This window comes from Haliotis rufescens, unplaced genomic scaffold, assembly GCF_023055435.1.
Source record: "Haliotis rufescens isolate VD_foot unplaced genomic scaffold, xgHalRufe1.0.p SCAF_23, whole genome shotgun sequence".
Lineage (NCBI taxonomy): Eukaryota > Metazoa > Mollusca > Gastropoda > Lepetellida > Haliotidae > Haliotis > Haliotis rufescens.
In genome coordinates this window covers 4,573,027-4,594,421 of record NW_025963924.1, presented here as the reverse complement: position 1 = coordinate 4,594,421, position 21,395 = coordinate 4,573,027, and the positions used below count along the sequence as shown (strand labels likewise).

The following is a 21,395-nucleotide window of genomic DNA, read 5'->3' as shown; positions in this document are numbered from 1 at the left end:
GAAAGAAAAGAACCATGACTACAGGTTGTAGGAACATAAAATTTATTATTATCATGGCTTCTTCTCAAATCTTGATTAATGGATTTCTGGATTTAGTTATTGTCTTCTGATAAAATCGTCCAAAAGAAAGTATACACCCGTTTTTGATGGTGGCTAGAAATGAAACAAACAATAAATGGTTATTCGATGGTGATAGGGCCTTAATGTTGCAGTGTTTCGGTGATTGTTCTCAGCTGAGTAACGTTTTGACAACGTTTGCAACTTGTTGATGAAATCAATTTTTTAAGTGTATACTTTCTTTTGTCCGACAGTTTATCATGTCTTTCTACACAATTCTGGATTAACAGATTTCTGGATTAAGTTACCAGGCAATAAGTTTATTACCTCCTGGTAAAGAAAAAGGTACTAAAAATTATGTTTATGAATTTCATTGAATGTGAATTATATTTGGCGACGTAGCGTAAGTCGGTGTTTTTTAATGTTAAAATACAATAACACTCAATACAAACCACAAATTTGAAACACAGGCGTATCGACCTTATTAACGTTTTCGATAACGTACGGTAGCCACTGGTCAGAAACGATTCGTCCATATTTGTATCGTTCATTTCACTTGTGAAGCACTGAAATGAAATGAAATGGTTAACTTTAATAGAGAGAATATCGTGAAAACTATTTCCAGTTACATATTTATCCTCTGGTTGCCCTAGTTTCATCGAATCTGTTAAGAAATGCATGTCATCGTATCCCAATTGCGTAGATCGATGCTCATGGTGTCAATCACTGGATTTTCTTGTACAGACTCGATTATTTACACACCGCCGTCAGATAGCTGGAATATTGCTGAGTTCGGCGTTAAACAACAAACAAACAAATAAACACAAAGCTGACGATGCGGTAGCTTTTACACAGGCACGTATTGCTTGAAGTATATTCGAAGGTGTGATACTGATAAACAGTTCTTGAATTTGATTGACAGCGTACGATGATAGAGACACTTTTTTAAATGTGTCAATTGCAAAGCTTCCCCAGTCCTGCTGCATCGTCCAGTGTGTTGTGTCACGTTACAACCACGTGAATTTCGTGAAGCACGTGCAGTACAGTCACACCGACTCCCAGTGGGCATTACGACCTGTGGTGAAGCGGCCTGGGCCAGGTTATAATACTTAGACCGACTATGAGGCTGGCGGTTGGCAAGGACAACGATTTACATGTGCATGTATAGTGGACATACAACCGTGATGGGGTTCGAACCACGGACTTCCTGATCTGTCCTTATCCTTGCTCAGCATTTTTTATAATTGTTTAGGAGCTCAATTATGTTTTCCAACATAAACCGGTGATAATTTTGATTTCTTTTAAATTAATTCAAATAACGAACTGAATTCTTTGGACATTTCTCTGCAAGAAAAGGGCACACTGTTCTTTCTTACAAATCGACGCATACATAAGATTTCATATTAGTAAAACTTGGGCTTGATTATATTTTTAGTAAGAAATCCCGGCCCAAACCTGAAATTCTGTCGCGGTTTTGGTATAATATATTTATAATTAGGCAAGACAATATGTCAATAGCACCAAAAGATTGGTCTGTTTTAACCACAGGTGCGTTTGTTTACAAACAGGAGAGTAGTCCGGTCACGTGATATGCAAATTAGCTTGTGAGTTTGGCGTAATGCTCTCATCACGAAGTGTGGGTAGAATGTTTGTTTGTTTGTTTGTTTGTTGTTTAACGCCGTACTCAGCAATATTCCAGCTGTGTCGAGCCAAACCATATGAACTCAAGTGAGAGAGTGTGTATGTTTTTCTAGCCGCATTTAGCAATATTCCAGCAATATCACGGCGGTGGACACAACAAAATAGGCTTCACACATTGTACCCATGTTGGGTAAAAACTCCTGTGTTCCTGTACAAGATAATACAATTGAAGACATAAATAATACAATCTGTATGCGGCCTATAGACTACCACGTATTTAAATCTTTTTGACTATTTACATTTAGCACAAAAAGTATCCATACGCTGTATATAGTCCAAATTATTGCCGGGATTTAAGTTCCATTTGCCGTCGATTTTCAACCAATCAGTATACAGCATTCACTAACATTCATTTTACATCATAAATACATAATCTGTTGTCATTTATCATGATCTGGACCGTGAGGTTTCAGGGAAGACAAATTTGTCCACGAAGTTTCGACTTCATTAAATCAAGGCGCGTTATGTTAGCCCCGTGGTAAGGTAATGCGGTCAACTTTGTACACGGAGTCAGGCAACGTATCGCTGCATTAAGAGTACCAGTGGGGGAAATTGATCACAAGCAGCTGGTAGCTGTCGTAAAAGGCAACTTAAATCGAACGTACAAAACAACAGTGCCTGGAAGTTAGTTCCATGTGTGACCGCCAGGGATGTGTCTGTGATCGGGCTGGTTTCTGTGATCGATGAGCTCACTATCACATTTTGGGTTGCGTGATCTGGTTGGGTGTTCACAACCTCTAAAAGTCTCCCTCCCCTAGCTTAATCCCGAAAATAACGCTTCCCATTTTGGAATACATCCATCTAAAAAAGGAGATTGAGAGTGCGTTTTATTTACACGCAGCGCAAGCTTAGATACAACTCCCAGTAGATTTTGGAGTGTTTTAGATAGCTCTCCGGTAACCCATGTACTTATAGTTTAATTTAACGAATCGTGAGAGAAAACTACTGCTGCAGCCCTGACTACCGGTTGTAGGAAGGTATTACTGTCATCTGGTAACACCGGACAGAGGAAAGTATACATCCATGTTTGAAGATGGCTAGAAATGAAAAAAGACCAAGATATTTTAATTCGATGGTGGTGTATTTTATACGGGTATCATCGTTGTGTTTTGGACTTTAATTGTGCATTGTTTCGGTGATTGTTCTCAGCCTAATAACGTTTGATAACGTTTGTAATTTGTTGGTGAAATCAAAATTTCAAGTGTATATCGTGTCTTTCTGCACAAATCTGGATTAACAGATTTCTGGATAACGTCACCAGGTAATAAGTCCTGGTGTAAAAAAAAAAGGTACTGAGGTGGTATAAATTATATTTATGAATTTCATTGAATGTGCGAATTATATTTGGCGATGTAGCGTAAGTCGGTGTTTTTTAATGTTAAAATGCAATAACATTTAATGAAAACCACACATTTAAAACATAGGTTTATCAATATTACTTACGTGTTCAGTAACTTTCGGAAGCCACAGGCCAGCAACGATCACACCTTACACAGTCCATTCAACAAAATACATATTCTGAGTATATCCGGGGGCACAGTGGGCCCATTCGTCTAAGGCGCCGCGATTCGCTGTGTAGAGTTGCGTCCCTTGGGTACGCCAGAAACCTATGATTGAGTTGGGTTTAACGCCGCTTTTAACAGTATTCCAGTTACATCGCGGCGTGTCAGCTTAATTTGGGAGGAAAGCCCGAGGTGATGCAGGTCTCAGTGGTTTACCACTTCGGTGAAACCCACGAGCACGGGTATGGTGCTGACAAACCTAGAAACATAATCGGGGCGAACCGGGATTCGAACCCACAATCATAGGTTTCTGGCGTGCCCAAGGGACGCAACTCTGCACAGCGAATCGCGCCGCCTTAGGCGACTGGGCCACCCGTCCCCCTGTTACTTGTTGTTACCCTGCCTGGCATTAAGGGGATAAAACAATGACCGGTAGGTTCTGAGTCAGTATACTGTGTCTGAGTGGGGTACTCATGGTGTGTGGTGTCTCAGTTGACTTGCACTATAAAAAAACCCGGACTTGTACATGCAGCCACATGCACTTTGGAATATTAAAGCAATAATATTTAACATGATGTTAAACCCCATTTCACCTTATCACATAGTATGTCACCTTATATGTGTTTGTTAGATATCATGTGTTGGTGGAACAAACACTTATACAAATGTGACCCTCATTACTGTTTGTTTGTTTGTTTGTTGTTTAACGCCGCACTCAGCAATATTCCAGCTATATATGAGGGTGGTCTGTAAATAATCGAACCTGGACCAGACAATCCAGTGATTGTTATGAGCATCCATCCTCGCAAATGACACCAACCAAGTCAGCGAGCGTGACCACCCGACCCCGTTAGTCGCCTCTTACGACAAGCAAAGTCACCGTTTACGGCAAGCATGGGTTCCTGAAGACCTATTCTACCCCGGACCTTCACGGGTACCCTTATTACTGAGCCTGGGGGTCTGATAATGCGAACGTTGTTGGTTTAATCTAGTTTGGACTCGTGAAGATCTGGGTTAGAATTGGTCTTCAGCAACATATTGTGTTGTAAGATGTGATTGTCTCTGGACTGTCTGGTCCAAACTCGATTATTTACAGACCGCCGTAATATGGCTGGAATGTTGCTGAGTGCGGCGTTAAACAACAAACAAACAAATTATCGTTTGATTGACACCCTAGTACCAGAGAACAGAGTCCGAATCATTACACCCCAGTCCCAGACACCAGAGTCCCAACGGGGGACATTTACAAATTCAAAGATGGAAAGATGAAATAGAAAGCGGAGTATTAACAATTATAACTTTATATATGAACCAGGAATTGTCAGCAGTATTCAAGAAAAAACAAAAGATTTCGCCAAACAAAGATAAACGAGGGGCTATAAGGGGGATCGTGGTTTGCAAGGTTGTTAGCGTCGGGGAGCACCTGATGCTAGTCCGTGTGCAGTATCTTCAGTACCACATAACCTACAAGGCACAGTTGTGATTTTGGATATCTGATGCTTCTCTACCTACTTTCAGGCAATAAGTCTTCAGCGTGGTTCCAACTGGGAATACGTCTGACTGATGCGCAGCGTTAAGACGAATCTATTCAATAAAAACGAGAGGCAAAGTATTTTTATACGTCGGTATATGGTCTCTGTCAGCAGTAAAGCGTGACATCAATGCCCAAACTTTGGTATATATTAAAGTATCGTATAAACCTATTTTACGGGTCATTCTTTTCGTGGAACTACCTTTCAGCTCGTCTCGGGGATTTTCTATAGTAAGTTCCTCTCTTCCATCAGAATAATTTTGCACTAGAACACAATCCACATAACACACATTACAGTGCTAACTTAAGGACATGTGCGGAAATATGTAACATCAAACGTCAAATGTTACTTATATAATAAGTGGAACCTGCAGATTGCATATATGTAACCTTGTGAGTCATTCGTGACCAACTCGTGTTATTCCGGGACAAGCCGAATAGCGACTCGTGCCCCTCTCATGGCGACCGGGTTCCGTCTTAGCGCAAACGGGCATACCTAAAACAATTGTCAACTCGTTGCGTAATGGTTCACGTATATTTCCCCATATATTATATAATTTCAGATGCAATTTAAAGCACATCGGGACATGCGGAATAATACAGTTTGATTGAACACATTTAACTGTGTGTTGGGTATATTTTGAGATACAAGACATATGTAAAATCAAAAATTATTTCTGAGGGATTCGTTGACGAAGAACTTGAAACCATACGCGCATTCTGATTGGTTTGTCGTATTTTCGCACATAACATTCATGGACAGCGGCATTCGTGACCAACTCGTGTTATTCCGGGACAAGCCGAATATCAGGTTACGGAAAGGGGCGAGTGGTGACGAATGCGACAGGGGGACGACATTCGTCACCACTCGCCCCTTTCCGTAACCTGCAAGAAGACTCGTCCCCATATCGATGAATTTTATGTGCGAAAATACGACAAACCAATCAGAATGCGCGTATGATTTCAAGTTCTTCGACAAAGAATCCCTCAGAAATAATTTCTGTTTTTACATATGTCGTGCATCTAAAAATATACCCAAGACACAGTTAAATGTGTTCAATCATACTGTATAATTTCGCATGTCTGGTGTGCTTTTAATTGCGTCTGAAATATAAATGATATATGGGGAAATATATGTGAACCATTGCGCAACGAGTTGACAATTGTTTTAGGTATGCCCGTTTGCGCTAAGACGGAACCCGGTTGCAAAAATGGCCACGAGAGGGGCACGAGTCGCTATTCGGCTTGTCCCGGAATAACACGAGTTGGTCACGAATGAGGGGGACGAGTCTTCTTGCAGGTTACGGAAAAGGGGGAGTGGTGACGAATGCTTGTGAGTCGGCCACTAAGCTTCCGAGGCGCTGATAAGCCACGATGTCTTCAAAGATCGCCTTTTAAAGTATTTGTAAGCCAGCAAGATATATTTTACGTCCGTTTCAAAGAGCGTGTGTTGGATAAATGTTGTTTTAGATTTTTCTTACAGTTTATCCGTCTGCAGGATGATTGTCCGACGCTGATTCAAATAGGCAATGTACTATATGGAAAACTTTGAAAGTAGTTGTGAAAGTTGTTAAAAAATATTAAGATTTTTAAACTTTTCTCGTTAGCTATTACCCCTTGCGGTTCAGATTTGAAAAGATTGTGTTTTACGCCTCCGTGGTCTAGTGGGAGAGCGTCGGCCCGGAGAACGGAAGATCCGGGGTTCAGTCCCGGTCGCGTCATACCAAAAGACGTTTAAAGATGGTACTTGTTGTTACCCTGTCTGCCACTCGGCATTAAGGGGCTAAAACAGCTCGGCTCGGAGTCAGTATACTGTGCCTGAGTGGGGTATTTATGTTAAACTGCGGCATGGTATCTCAGTAGGCTAGCACTATAAAATCGGCATCAGTCCGGACTAGTACAAGCAGCCACACACACACTCGTGCATGCACGGTGTTATATATAAGTGCAATACTCCTGGACGTGATGGTAAAAAGCCATTTCATCTCACCTAAAGGGTTATTCTATTGCATCGTGCAGCTTCATAATTTGTAGATGCGCTTCAAGTATGAAGTATGACCCTTCTGCACACTACACATACATACCCCGCCTTCATCTCACCATACAAGCAGACTGACTTTCTTCTGCACAAAAGACACGGTGACTGCAACCAAAAAGCCATTTTCCTTCCAGAGACGTCATGCGAATAGACACGCATGTATCTTATTATAGCACAATTGCATCATTTAATCACGACAAATTATATCGATCCATTTCAAGGTGCTTCATGATCAGACTTTGCAAACAGCTTCTGTCTCATTTAGAACGATTTACTTGTCCGTCGTGATCGGAATTAATCTCCAATGTAATTAGAATGTTGCGTTTAAAGCAGGTGATCTATTCAGAGCCCAGAGATGGCTTTGTGAACAGGAACGTAAAACTTAAAGACCTTGTATATTTGTCTACCCTTCGACAGAGACATTGATTGGTCACGTTTTGTCGGGTCAGCTTGGACAAATCAGCTCTCAAATTCCATTAACAGGATCGATAAGACAAATCTGCGTTGGCCTTGAGTAAGGGGGTAAGCTGGGTTTTACGTCATGTTGAACAGTACTTCCGGTACCCCTAATAAGCGACGCAACTGTGCACAGGAAATTTCGGCGCCTCAGAAGATTGGGCAACTCCTGCCCATTGTCCTTTAAAGTTGACGTTGTCTCAAAAGAATAAATATGCTTCAGATTGTTAAAAAAAAAGGTGCCTGCCAATAAAACTACATTGTTGCAAGATGTGTTTTCCAAAACCTATTTAGGCTCATAGTTTTAATTTGAAAAGAATATCTGGTTGTGCAGCTGCAGCTGAAGAAATATCCAGACTCCTTACAAAATCCCAGCACACACAACCCTAGTAATCTATATTATTGATGAACACGATGTTACTCCTAGAATGTTAGATTTGAGTACTGTTGACATCATTTACTGAGACATTAGTTTGCAAGCACTTTCATCTGTCCGTCGGTCGCTGTCATACACTGTTGATCACATTGTCTTTTATTAAACATTATAATGGCAACAATCTCTTCTAAAAGAAACTGAGAAATCTAGACTTGCAAAGTATACTGAACAACAAAAGTACCTGTGACATTGAATAAGATTTAATGCAAAGTTATGTTTTTTACCAAATCTGAAACAATTTCGGTTTGCAACAGATAAAAGATTCCTGTAAGTGTTCAAATACTTTAATTTGCCATACTTACTTCAGAAAATGCGTGATTTCATTTTAAAAAAACATGAACATGCCAAAATGTCAATTTACAAATCAATAGCGTGTGTGTCCACCTCTGGTTGCGATGCAAGCAACACATCTTCGCCTCATGGAATGGACCAGGCGTCGCGCAAAGTCCTGTGGGATATCTGTCCACATCTGCGGGAGCATGTTAAGAAGTTCCTGGAGTGTCTGTGGAACACGTGGTTGACGTCGAAGGCGCCGATCCATCTCATCCCACACTTGCTCGATTGGTGAGAGATCAGGGGAGAGAGCCGGCCAGGGGTTGACATTCACGTTGTTTTGTTGAAGAGAATCCTGAACAAGTCGAGCAATATCAGGCCGGGCGTTGTCATGTTGAAAGGAAATGCCTGGGCCATGACGACGCAAAAACGGTAGAACAACAGGGCCGAAGATCTCGTCGCGGTAGCGCTGTCCATTGAGATTTCCCTCTACCACTATCAAACGGGTCCTCTGTCTTGCTGTAATCCCACCCTATACCATAACGCTGCCGCTCCCGAACCGATCCTTTTCCATGCCATAATGATTGACGTTCACCTCGACGTCGGTACACTCGAATCCGTCTATCACTGTGGCTGAGGTGAAAACGAGACTCGTCAGTGAATAGAACTGCATGGCCGCCCAGCGTAGACGCTGTACCACTGTAGACGTGCCTGACGGTGGTTTCCTGTCAAAATGGGACGTCTGGCGGGTCTTCTGGCGACAATCCCTGCACATCTGAGGCGACGACGTACGGTTTGTGAAGACATTCGTCGAAGGCCAGGGATGCTTCTTGCAGTCACTGTTGCTGGCTGGAATCGATTTCGTAGGTGTGTTGTTCGAATCCAGTTGTCTTGTCGATTATTGGTTACGCGTGGCCTGCCACTCCGAGGATGGTTTCTGACTGCATTCGTCCGTTGCCAACGTTGCCATAAACACCAAATTGTGTTTCTGTGGACGTTAAATTGTCTTGCAACATCACGTAGACTCGATCCTGCTTCAAGCATACCAATGGCTCGCAGACGCTTATTTTCGGACAGGCATGGCATTTCGTAATGTTGAATAATGGTGTAATTTTGTTGTTTTTCTCAGTGGTTGTTGTCAGCACGATGCTAAACAATGCATATGGAATCCCGTTAAAGGGCAAGTTCACACGAAAATGAACCTAATTTTCTTGTACTTTTTCCACAATAAAAGTGTTAACCTAGAAGTGTCATAGACAAAAATATAAAAATATTACAATTAATTAACATATGTTTTGCATTAAAACGATTTATATTTTTCACATTTACCAAGTGTTCTATTTCCATAACAAAAACACCATGGCTTATGCCCCTTGCAATATGACGTCATTGGTGCCAATTGATAAACATTATGACGTCATCATGCTTTGTTAGAGCCGCTTCACGTGGTGTAGGTACAGGTGTATGATTCTAGCGTCTCAGATGCCAGCCAGCATAGTGTTATGCTGAGTCACCACTGCGCCGGAGTGTGTCGTAGGCCATGTTGTTTTACCGAAAACTTGTACTTGATATCTTTTGCGTTCAGAATAGACAGGGACCAAGTTGAATTGGCACCAATTACGTCATAATCTAAGGGGGATAACTCAGGCCTGTTTAGCTCGAAAAACGAAGGCCTCATGACGGCATATCATTTTCACACTATTGTGAGCTTCCTACTTTCACTGTGAAAAAAATGAGTGTATATTTTCAAACACAGATACTAACTAATTCTAAAATTGCGTTTTGTTTAGAAAAAGAAAGAAAGTGATTTTTGTGTGTACACTTCCCCTTTAAAGCACATGTTTTTATACCCATTCTTGGGTAGTGAAATGCATGGGGCTTGCATAAAAGTCAACTTTTGCATGCTTTTCTGTAGCAGTTGCGTTTTTGTGACTTGATCCCATACATGTACTACAATATTGAAAACCAAACTTTACTTGTTTGAAAAATACACTAAAATATTGGTGTCACAGGAACTTTTGTTGTTGATTATATTTTAACTTTCTTTGGAGTTTTCGGATAGTTGTGTCAGGGTCTGTATCAGAAATTACTGATTCGCCTGCCTTAGGGTTTATTAGCCTTTAAAACCTGCAGTCATGCAGATAGTTCCCGTTTTATTCACTACTAAAAGTAGTCTCAATTCAGTTACAATCAATTATGTAGTTGAGGTTTTTTCTTGTCTTTCCAGGCCCCTGATACAAAGGTGTTACCATCAACTACTCAAAAGAAGTTAAAGAACACCGACTTTTTCATATGGCTATAGTTAATCTGTGATGACATGACAGATTAACTATGGTCATATGACAAATTGGGTGTTCTTTAACTTCTTTAAAGTAGTGTATTTTGAAATCTATGAAATTTTATGCTTTAGTTATTTTAGTTTAGGTATTTTAAACATTACTGTAACACCAATTTTTTTTCTTGAAACTAAGTTTTTGTTGTCCTACACTACTGCGCGTGGCACATGAAAGTGAGTTTGTGTGTACAGTAAACTACGTTTATAACGAACACGCTTATAACGAACTGACCTATATAACGAAATTTGTTTTTAGTCCCGACCATTCGTTGTATATATGTTGTATGTTTGCTTATAACGAACTACGGTTATTACGAACAAAAAAAGTTGTCCCCTCGAGTTCGTTATAACCGTAGTTTACTGTATCTCTTTTCTTTTTATTGGTTGACATGACTGAGATGATTTCTTTACAAACTGAACTGGTACACATGGTACAAACAATGTTCCTCTTTTGTATTTTAACCCTCACGTTTAAATTATTGTGCCATATAAGTATCATATATATGGTTTCACAGTTAAACACAAACAAACTTGATCATACCATGACAGTGAGTGAGTGAGCTAGTTTAATTCCGCTTTCAACAGCATTTCAGTTATATTATACCTAAGGTGCCACTTTGGTAGCATAAATTGACTTTTTAAAATAGAAATTTCTCGTTATTTCAATTATCTTCTCGAAATTTCGAGTTCTTTCTCGATACTTCGATTATTTTCTCGGTTGTTTTTTTCAATTATTTTCTCGGAATAACGAGTTGTTTCTTTTACTTCAAATATGTTCTCGATTCAAGTTTATCATAAAAACTCGGAATTCCGATTATTTTTTTCGTTGCTTCGATTGTTTTCCCGTAATTTCGATTAAAATTAAAAAACTCGAAATTTCGACATTTCGAAATAACGAGAAAATACTAGAAGCATGGAGAAAATAATTGAAATAACGAGTAAATAACTGAGGTAACGAGAGTGAAAAAAATCGCAGTAATGAGAGATAGTCGAAGTAACGAGAAAATAATTGAAATTACGAAAATATAATCGAAGTAACGAGAAAAAAAACTCGAAACGTCCAGAAATTAACAAATAAGAAATTTCGATTTACAGCATATTTGGGCCTGTCAGTGAGGGATAAGGCAAAAAACACACGAAAAAATCCACGAGCAGTCTATAAAGAATGACACTCCAAGGACGATAATAAGCGGATATTATAGAGGTAATAATATGATTATAGCAAATTATGAATATCATCTCGTATTGTTTCCAATATACATGTATTACTTCTTTAGTAAACATTTTCTAATATATAACTTCTTAAGTAATTTTATTTATAACATTTATAAATAACATTGGGTCATGAAAATGACACTTGAATAATTTGAAATAATCAGTGAGTGAGTTGAGTTGAACGCCGCTTTAAACATCTTACCAGTAATATCAAGGCGTGTCAGCTCAACGTGGGAGGACAGCCCGATGTGATGCGGGCCTCAGACATTTACCACTTTGGTGAAGCATTCGTCACCACTCGCCCCTTTCCGTAATCTGCAAGAAGACTCGTCCCCCTATCGATGAATGTTATGTGCGAAAATACGACAAACCAATCAGAATGCGCGTATGATTTCGAGTTCTTCGTCAAAGAATCCCTCAGAAATAATTTTTGATTTTACATATGTCTTGCATCTAAAAATATACCCAAGACACAGTTAAATGTGTTCAACCATACTGTATAATTCCGCATGTCCAGCTGTGTTTTAAATTGCATCTGAATATATATTATATATGGGTAAAGATGTGTGAACCATTACGCAACGAGTTGACAATTGTTTTAGGTATGCCTGTTTGCGCTAAGACGGAGCCCGGTCGCAAAAATGCCCATGAGAGGGGCACGAGTCGCTAATCGGCTTGTCCCGGAATAACACGAGTTGGTCACGAATGTTTGGTGAAGCTGACATGATGCTGACAAACATATATACATAATTAAAGCGAACCGGGATTCGAACCCACGATCATATGTTTCTTGTGTGACCAATGGACGCAACTCTGCACAGAGAATTGTGGCGCCTTAGACGACTGGGCCACCCGTGCCCCCGATTAGTGTTGTGGTGGTACGTGAAGTGGTTGCTGTAGTGGAGGTGGTGGTCTGTGTAGTGGTGGTGGGTGAGGTAGTGTATATCTAGCCATCCCGGGGGTAGAGATCGAGATAGTCAGGGCACTAGTCCAGTGTATATCTAACTGGCCCGGGGGTGGAGATCGAGATTGCCAGGGTGCTGTATATTTAGCCAGCCCGGGGAGTGGTGACCGCCTTGAATTCCGAATATTTATGAATTTATGTGAGATATTTCGACACAATCATCAGAAGTCTTTTTGTCGTTACAGGCACTTCGTGAAGGACATTTTACGCACGCTTCTGTGACTTTTGCAGAAATAGTGGCTTGCGTTCGATTTGAAAACCCTGAACGACCGAGATGAACTCATGTCAACTGAATTACGTCTTTCTTCGGTTGACCTAGGTTGCCCATACCATAACTCCCGTTAACAGCCTCCAAGTGACGTAAAGAAAATTAATTTTGTTTATTCATTCGATCATGAATTAAAGGATTTTAATTATTATAATTAAATATAGGTGCTAATTGCATATGTGTATTCTGAAATGCGTCAGAGACATTTAACTTTCGATTGTTGATATGAATATGAATAAATGATGCAACTTTGTTGATGGTTTTGCCTTTTCTTGTCGTTTTGTGTGCATTCAATAGAAAAGATACAGTTTTGTCAAGAACTACTTATTGTTGTATTTCTGGTTGCCAGAAATGTAGTAACGTAGGTTGCCTCAGGTCACTCAAAGTTTCAGAATCGAACGCACATAGTATGAATGGGTGTGAATAAATTATGTACTGTTGGAAATGATGTGATGTGCAACGGTTTAATATTTGCTTCACGCTCATTCTAAGTCTAAAGTCAGACAGTTTCAGCGCCATGAGAAAGTTATTAATTATGCATGGGGTTTTAGATGTACAGAGTGTTACAAATTTATCAAAAGTTACATTTGTGTAAAAATAATAAGATAGAACATTACGTCTCAAACTGTCATAATATGGACATTATAAACAAAATTGATATTCAGCTTCCACTTCAGGTCTTACACAAAATGGACATAGTCACTTAGCTCTCGGTATATTGTACATCCTTCCATTTAGCAAAGTATGACCAGAACATCTTAATTTACTCAAAGCAATACGATAGGCACTTACTCAAATGTAATCTAGATAATTTTCAAATACATTATATTGCTTAATACAAGAAGAGAAAGAAAGTTTTGAGTACTTTCTTAAACTGCTAGACCACTGTTGGTTATCTATTTCAATACATCTTATTTTAGAGTTATCAATAAAACCAATATGATTTATGCCTTGACTATCCCAAATATGGACAAAGCCAAATAAATAAAGAAGTTGTTTTACTTTGAGTGCCCAGCAATTGTTTACTTACAGAGAGGACCAGCGAAGACCAGCAATATTCCAGCTATATGACGGCAGTCTGTAAATAATCGAGTCTGGACCAGACAATGCAGTGATTGATATTTAAGCATTGATCTACGTAATTCTGATACGATAACATGTATCATCCCAGTCAGCGAGCTTGACCACCACTTCCCGTTAGTCGCCTCTTACGACAAGCATATTCGCCTTTTACGGCAAGCATGGATTGGTGAAGCCCTATTCGACCCCGGATCTTCACGGGGAATGCCAAAAGAAATACCGGATGCCTAGAGAGAGAGGGTGGGATAGGCCTGACACCCTTTTCAAAACACGCATGTAAGTTCAGGATAAATGAATTTATAGAAGTGGTGGTCCTTTATCTTTTTCCAAGTTTGTATTCGTATGTGTCAGCAGACACTATCCACTAAATACAATCTTAGAAACCTGCACAATAAAGAAACCCTAATTATTTCATTATCTTATAATCAGGCACAGTTTGCTTGGACCTAATCAGCGCAAACAACAGCTGTCGTCCTTGTAATCTCAGATAATCTTACCTGTTGTCTGGGTCAAGCTTCAAGCATATATTCAGCAGACTTGACTATATTGTGGCGTACCCAAAAACGATAATTTAAACCAACATGGTGCCTCTTTCTAAGGGGTTTCTTATTTTGACTGCGATCCAATATGGCTGCTATGGACTTCCGATCGATCAACGCGCTACCTTGGAGACGAAGAACTTGTACAGCAATCTACTGAAGCTGTCACGTGACGACAGCAAGTTCGTGTTTGGGATGCAAGGATCCACACAGTGGGGAGAATATGGCGGGCACTCTCCTTACCAAGTCTACCAGAACGGAAATACCAAAGGATGGGCGTTCACCGTGAGTTGGCGATTTTCATGATCGCTCGTTTCATTCCGGAAAGAGCGAAGTCTGACGGACAGACGCGAGTGGTGACGATTGAGTTAACATTTCAACACAATCAGAATTATCATTAAAATTGATAAACATAATTGTTATTATACGGAGAGAGTTATATAGTTTGTTTGTGCCAATAAATAGAGAATCTCACCCTCGTGTCTTTTGATATGAAATAAATCAACATTCGCAGATAAAGGTTTTATCTGCGAATGTTGATATATTTCATATCAAAAGACACGAGGGTGAGATTTTATTTATCATCCAACGTCATCCTTTAACTTTTGCAGTTTGTAGGCAGTAATAAGCAGTGTCTTCGGTATAAAAAGTACTGATAACAGTTTCAGTTGCAGAGCCTTTAGATATGTCATTTGATTGTGACGTCATGGTAACCATTGACGTCTGCAAAGCATTGTGATGCAATTTGTGATGTCACCCAAGCGATAATCTGCGTCCACAATCTGCTCCCAGAGGAGATATCGCTTGGGATGACAAATGTTATTAATTGTCTTTATTCATTGAAACGAAATTGTGATTCATTCCATATTTTTTCCAGAGTAAACAGGCACATCATATGGATAGCGATGACCTTTGTGACGTCTGCTCAATCACGAACCAACATCCGGGCATCATGGGTATGGACTTCCGGGATCTGACACCTTCTTACATTGACACCGTGACGTATCTCGCCCACAAGGCCTACGCTCGAGGAGAAGTTATCACGTTTTCATGGCACCACAGCAACCCTGTTACAGGAGGGCCGTTCTACATTGCCGACGACCACGGGGACGTGGCCCACAGCATCCAAAAATCTCTCCCTGGTGGACCCAACCACGTCAACCTGACAAAGAGTCTGGACCAAATCGCAGAATGGGCACTAAACTTCAAAGATCCCCAGGGTAAGCATATCCCCGTAATATTCCGTCCCTACCATGAGATGAACGGAAGATGGTTCTTTTGGGGCATGGGGAATGCTGCTCACAACACCCCGGACGAGTATAAGAAACTCTGGCAGTTCCTTGTCCACTACCTCCGTGACATCAAACACGTCCACAACTTCCTCTACGCCTACAGTCCCGGCTGGGTGAAGGATAACCATGAATACATGCTCACCTACCCTGGGGACGACTACGTCGACGTGGTGGGACAAGACTACTACTACAGCGGTTCGTCTTCAAGAAACCCCACAGACCTCATCGCTAAAATCGAGTCCATTGTTGATGTGGCCAAGAGGAGGAATAAGATAGCGGCAGTGACTGAGTTCGGATCTAATAACCCCACAGTGGATACTCATCCCAACTTGTGGATGGACCTGGTCCTCAAGCCAATGAAGGAGAGTAAGACTGCTCTAGGAATTGCCTATCTATCAACGTGGATTAACAGGTGTTCGGGCGACCGGAAGTGTGGGAATCTTTACACGCCATATAAGGGACATCCCGCAGCAGACGACTTCCTGAAGTTCTTCAATGACCCGGCCACTCTATGGGGAAAGAACATGCCACACATGTACTCTTAGTGAAATAAATATCTTCTATTTTGAATATGTTAACATATTTAAAAATGAACAATTGGGCATAATTTCAATCAATATTAAAACGGATGATAATTAAAAAATGTGTGTCAAACTAGAAAAGTGATAAAACATGCCTTCTCCAAACTCATCACAGATTGAAGACACTTACCTCTAGGTGAGTTAGTGTGTGAGTGGGTATGGTTTTACGCCGCTTTTAACAATATTCCAGCAATATCACGGCGAGGGACACCAGAAATCGGCTTCACACATTGTACCCATGTAGGGAATCGAACCCGAATCTTAGGCGTGACGAGCGAACCACTAGGCTACCCGACCGCCCCTTACCTCTAGGTAACATAAAGAAGAATCTGCAAGGCATTTCCACCATAATGACAACTCTGTAAGGCTGATGACATCATTTCTGGCCAATGCGTACAACTTTAACGAGAATGTCCTATCCCTTTACCTACCTAAGTTATAACCTTTATTGGTTTAATGACATCCCTTCCAATTTGGGAAAACGCCTGTCAAATGCAAGATAGACTTAACCAGAAAGACCAATACCTGTAACAACATTAATAAGAAAGTTAAGTGGACTCCGGTTTTTTACTTCACACATTGCTAAAAGAAAATTTTAAACCAGAAATTCCCCATGTCCCTAATAATATTAACAAGACAGTTATATACTTTTTTATTTGATATCACGCGCGGTTTTAGATAATACATGTCTAACGCATGACAACTTTATACCAGAAAGTCCAATGACTTTAATAATATTAACACAAATGTTATATGAACTTCGATTTTTATTACTTGCGGTTTTGGAAAGCACATCTGACAAGTAAGACAACTTTAACAAAGGGACGCTCCAGTTACCTTGACCTTCAAATTCGGCCAATGAAATGTATGATTCTTTCCAGTAGAAAGATGGGTGCTAGCACTTGGAATCATATCATACCACCTCTGGGGGTTGGTCAGTACATAAAAAAGCAGATGTTCCTGACGTGTGATCAGATCTATGGGCTCTTTTCCCTTATTATCTTTGATGCTAGACATTTGGTAGGTAAAGTGATGCAAATCTCAGACGTTTGCCACTTTGATGAAGCCAACGAGCACACGGGTATTATACTGACAAACCAAGCTTCATAACCATGCAGGTGAATCTTGTATTTGAACCTATGATCATCTGACCTCTGACACCCCATGGGGCGCAACTCTGAACCGTGAATTGCGACTCCTATTTAAAGACTGGGCCATACATGTTTCAATAAGGTAACACTCCTTTCAAAAGAAAGCAAAATGATTCTGGATACAATGTAAAAGAACAAGATAAGCAGAGCTAGTGCAACCCGTCACAAACACATGCAAAGGCAAGTCAAATGTTCATTGAAAAAACACGGGATCACATTGTACAAGTCAAAATGCAGATGTGTGCAGTATTTTTCAGCCGATTAAAATTCTACGTATGTATAACTAGTCATTATTTGCAAGTAGAAAATGTTTATGACAGTCATTAAAGGTTGGTATTGATATATATATATATATATATATAAGGCACTATAACATATAACATTTTGACCTCTGAAGGCTGTTTATCGTCGTTGTTAATATTTACATAAACAAATGTCAAATCCGGTTTGAAGTCTTGTACATTTCACGCAGGTGGGCGCCAGTAATGTCACGTGGTGTCGTGATGACGCGTTTTAACCAATCACAATTCACTTCCGCTGCACGAGTTTTCCGTGCGCGTTTATTCCAGACCCGATGGATGGAAGCAGACGTCACAAATATATTCAACAATTGAACCGGCGAAGGTCCATTTAATTCAATTTAAGGTGGTAAGAATTTATTTAAATCGAAATGAAAATTAGCTTTGACTCTAATTATTGACATTTCTGATCTCCATACACGCTATAATGAAGGTGCTTAAGGATAAAGAGGCAGTTAATGTCAACTATGAAGGCCATCCTCGAAGTAACGCTCTTTATATCTTTGCTCGCGCTGCTGTCCTAGTTTAAAGAACGTTGAAAATAACAATATTAAAGGTAAGTTCATCCGATAATGTTATGAAACAACCTGTTTGTGGCTATGTTATGTATTGTGTATTCATAAATTCGAAATTTGTACTCTTTTGTTGGTAGTGGCAGAGTGAATATGGGTTTAAAGCCCCTTTCAGCAGTATGTTATGGTTGTAATCATTCAAAGAAGTATCGGTGTATCGAGATACACAATTCGATTACCGTGTACCATGTCAATATCAATACTAAGTAATACATGTGTACTAAGTTACATGTGGAAGAAATGACACATGATATGGAAATGAACTGTATGCTATTTTCTGACTGCATGCTCATGAGATATCGAACTATTATTCATTCAAATGATCATCCCTTTGATAGTGGAACACGGCTTCTAAACATGGGAGATTATATGTGGGTGGGTGTGTGTGTGGGGGGGGGGGGGGGGGGGGGGGGGGCGGGGGGGTCTCGTCCCAGTCCTTATAACAGAACTTGGGACCCGAGGAACGGCAAAATAAACTGTTTCGATGACCAGAAGCATTCATTCATCAACTTTATTACATTGCCATGATGTCGTATAAAACGGACAAACACTATCACGACATGTAAGGATTGATTATAGTAAGTTAATTACTAGTAATCACTAATTATGGTGGGTGATAGCCTCGTGGTTAAATATTCATTCGTCACCCCAAAACCCGGGTTCGATTCATCACAATGGTGCCTACAGTATTGATATATGTCGCACGGCGTAACGGGTATCCTGAAAATATGAAGTAATATGTTAAATATTTAATCAGTTTACTCATTTGACTAGTTATTGTCTCAAGCGTCATTGGCAGCCTGCTGTAGTTACCTCCCCTTAAGCGAAATGTGCAGACATGCGAATGAATAAATCGTCAGTGTTTTGGACCTATAGCCGATCTAGCTACGTTTCAGTACAGTGTAATGTTTACTGCATTGCTGTAACAAATCTTTATCAGCTCATAAACTACTTCGACATGTCGATACAAATATGTGCATCCTTCAAACACAGTATGTGAAACCCGTCCGGGATAGAATGGGTCTTCCCAACTGCGTGGTTCGATGCTCATGATGTCAATCACTGGATTGTTTGGTCCAGACTCGTTTATTTACTGACAGCCGTCATATAGCTGGAATATTGCTGATTGCGGCGTTAAACAACAAAGCAAACCCTTTCAAAGGCGACTATGCTTGTAAGAGGCGACTAACGGCCAACGTGTCATGAAAGAATTGGTTGTTTTTTTATATATATTTGTATGTATCTCTGATACTAACAGTTTTAAATATGTATAATGTCTCATTGCTTCTTCAAGTAGGTGTGAATTGATTGGTTGTTCATGAGATTGGGTAACACCTTAAAGAATGAAAAGACATTGCTCATACATTCATATACACTGGAAACTCTAGTCATTGTATCCAAATTGCGTAGATCGATGCGCATGATGTCAATCACTCGAGTGTCTGGTTCAGACTAGATTATTTACAGACCGCCGTCATCTAGCTGGAATCTTGCTGAGTGCGGCTTTAATTAACAAAACTAATTAAATTTATTATACCTTACATCTTTTCAAGTAGAGTGTCCTTTCATAAACCAAATGTCTTATGGGGTATTGGGGTCTCTTAGTTCATGATAATAATGCTTGTAAACGACGCCCTAAAGGAAAACACGGTACTACGGAAGGGATCGGGTCTGTACCAAAATTACATTATGGCTTTATGCAAAGTGCTGTTATACAACATAGAACATTAACAATATTCGAAACAACAGCCTACTTTGAGACCAAAACTTGCAAGATATCTCCTACCATTTTCTTTAATTCACAGTGTTATTGTGAATTAAAAACGTAACATTGTCGCATTTCTAATTCAAGTTCAAAAACCATTATCTGTGTAAGACACATGAAATAAGTACTTATCGTTAAGTATATTCTTTATTCATTGTCACCATCATACATATCCAAACATAACTCGACAAAAACAATTACACATGTAGACATATAAAGCCCTCCCTCCCTAGCGTATTCAAATGTGTTTCACCCACTCCCTCATAATGATCATGCATGGGTTTCCTAGTCAATTCATAACGAGCATAAAACATGTTGTGTTAATAATCCTGATTCCTGAGTACGTGATTCCGTTAAAAACAATTGCTCATTTCGCTAATAAATTATAACACTAAAACATACTTCCCTTTATTGCACTACCATACTCTTGTGGTTGAGATTTGTTCATCCAACGAAGTGCTCAGTCAATTTAGTAAATACTCTCTCCTGGTCGTGTCGCTCACAATGGAAGTATGAATTGCAAGTTTCATAGAAATGTTCTGTAAAGAAATGGACTCTTCATAAGGATTCCAATTGAGAATTGGTCCCCGCAGTACTCCATGTGAGTGAGTGAGTATGGTTTAACGCCGCTTTAAGCAATATTCCAGCAATATCACGGCGGGGGACACCAGAAATGGGCTTCACACATTGTACCCATGTTGGGATTCGAACCCGGGTCTTCGGCGCGACGAGCGAACGCTTTAACCACTAGGCTCGGACCCCGACGTCGTGGAACATTGCCAAAATATCAATCACTGGATTGTCTGGTCCAGACTCGATTATTTACAAGCCCCCGTCATATAACTCGAATATTGCCAAGTGCCAACAACACACAAATAAACATTGAAATATACTTTTGGGGCAATATAATTTCTTTTGGCAATGAGTGAGTGAGTATGTGTTAACGCCGCTTTTAGCAATATTCCAGCAATATTAAGTCGGAGCACGCCAGAAATCGGCTTTACACATTTTACCCATGTGGGGTATCGAACCCTGGTCTTCGGCGTGACGAGCGACCGTTTTAACCACTAGTCTACCCCACCTCCCCGTTTGGTAATGAAGATCATCCGTTTTGTACTTAAGACAATTCTAATGCATCATTGGGGCACGAGTGGCCCTGTCGTCTCAGGCGCCGCGATTCGCTGCAGAGTTGCGTCCCTTGGACACGCCAGAAACCTATGATTGTGGGTTCGAATCCCGGTTCGCCCCGATTGAGTTTCTAGGTTTGTCAGCTCTATACCCGTGCTCGTGGGTTTAACGGAAGTGGTAAACGTCTGTGACCTGCATCACATCGGGTTTTC

General features: G+C 40.3%; 1 protein-coding gene and 2 long non-coding RNA genes across 3 annotated transcripts in view; 2 read left to right on the top strand and 1 right to left on the bottom strand.

The window, feature by feature from the left end:
* Positions 1-601: 601 nt before the first annotated feature.
* On the bottom strand, positions 602-14,535 carry LOC124116981. The gene is made up of 3 exons (XR_006858210.2): positions 14,354-14,535; positions 4,773-4,844; positions 602-623 (listed from the first exon to the last, which is right to left on the bottom strand). It is a non-coding gene; the product is annotated as an uncharacterized LOC124116981 (long non-coding RNA).
* LOC124116980 (mannan endo-1,4-beta-mannosidase-like) lies at positions 14,345-16,257 on the top strand. Its single transcript, XM_046478647.2, has 2 exons — positions 14,345-14,680; positions 15,273-16,257. The coding sequence occupies exons 1-2, from the start codon at positions 14,438-14,440 to the stop codon at positions 16,230-16,232; spliced, it is 1,203 nt and encodes a 400-aa protein (XP_046334603.1). The 5' UTR covers positions 14,345-14,437; the 3' UTR covers positions 16,233-16,257.
* Positions 16,258-17,946: 1,689 nt separating this feature from the next.
* Positions 17,947-21,395, top strand: part of LOC125383471 — a 29,949-nt gene continuing 26,500 nt past the window's right edge. Inside the window, exon 1 of the long non-coding RNA XR_007222761.1 lies at positions 17,947-18,064. This is a non-coding gene — a long non-coding RNA (uncharacterized LOC125383471). The remainder of the gene's footprint in view (positions 18,065-21,395) is intronic.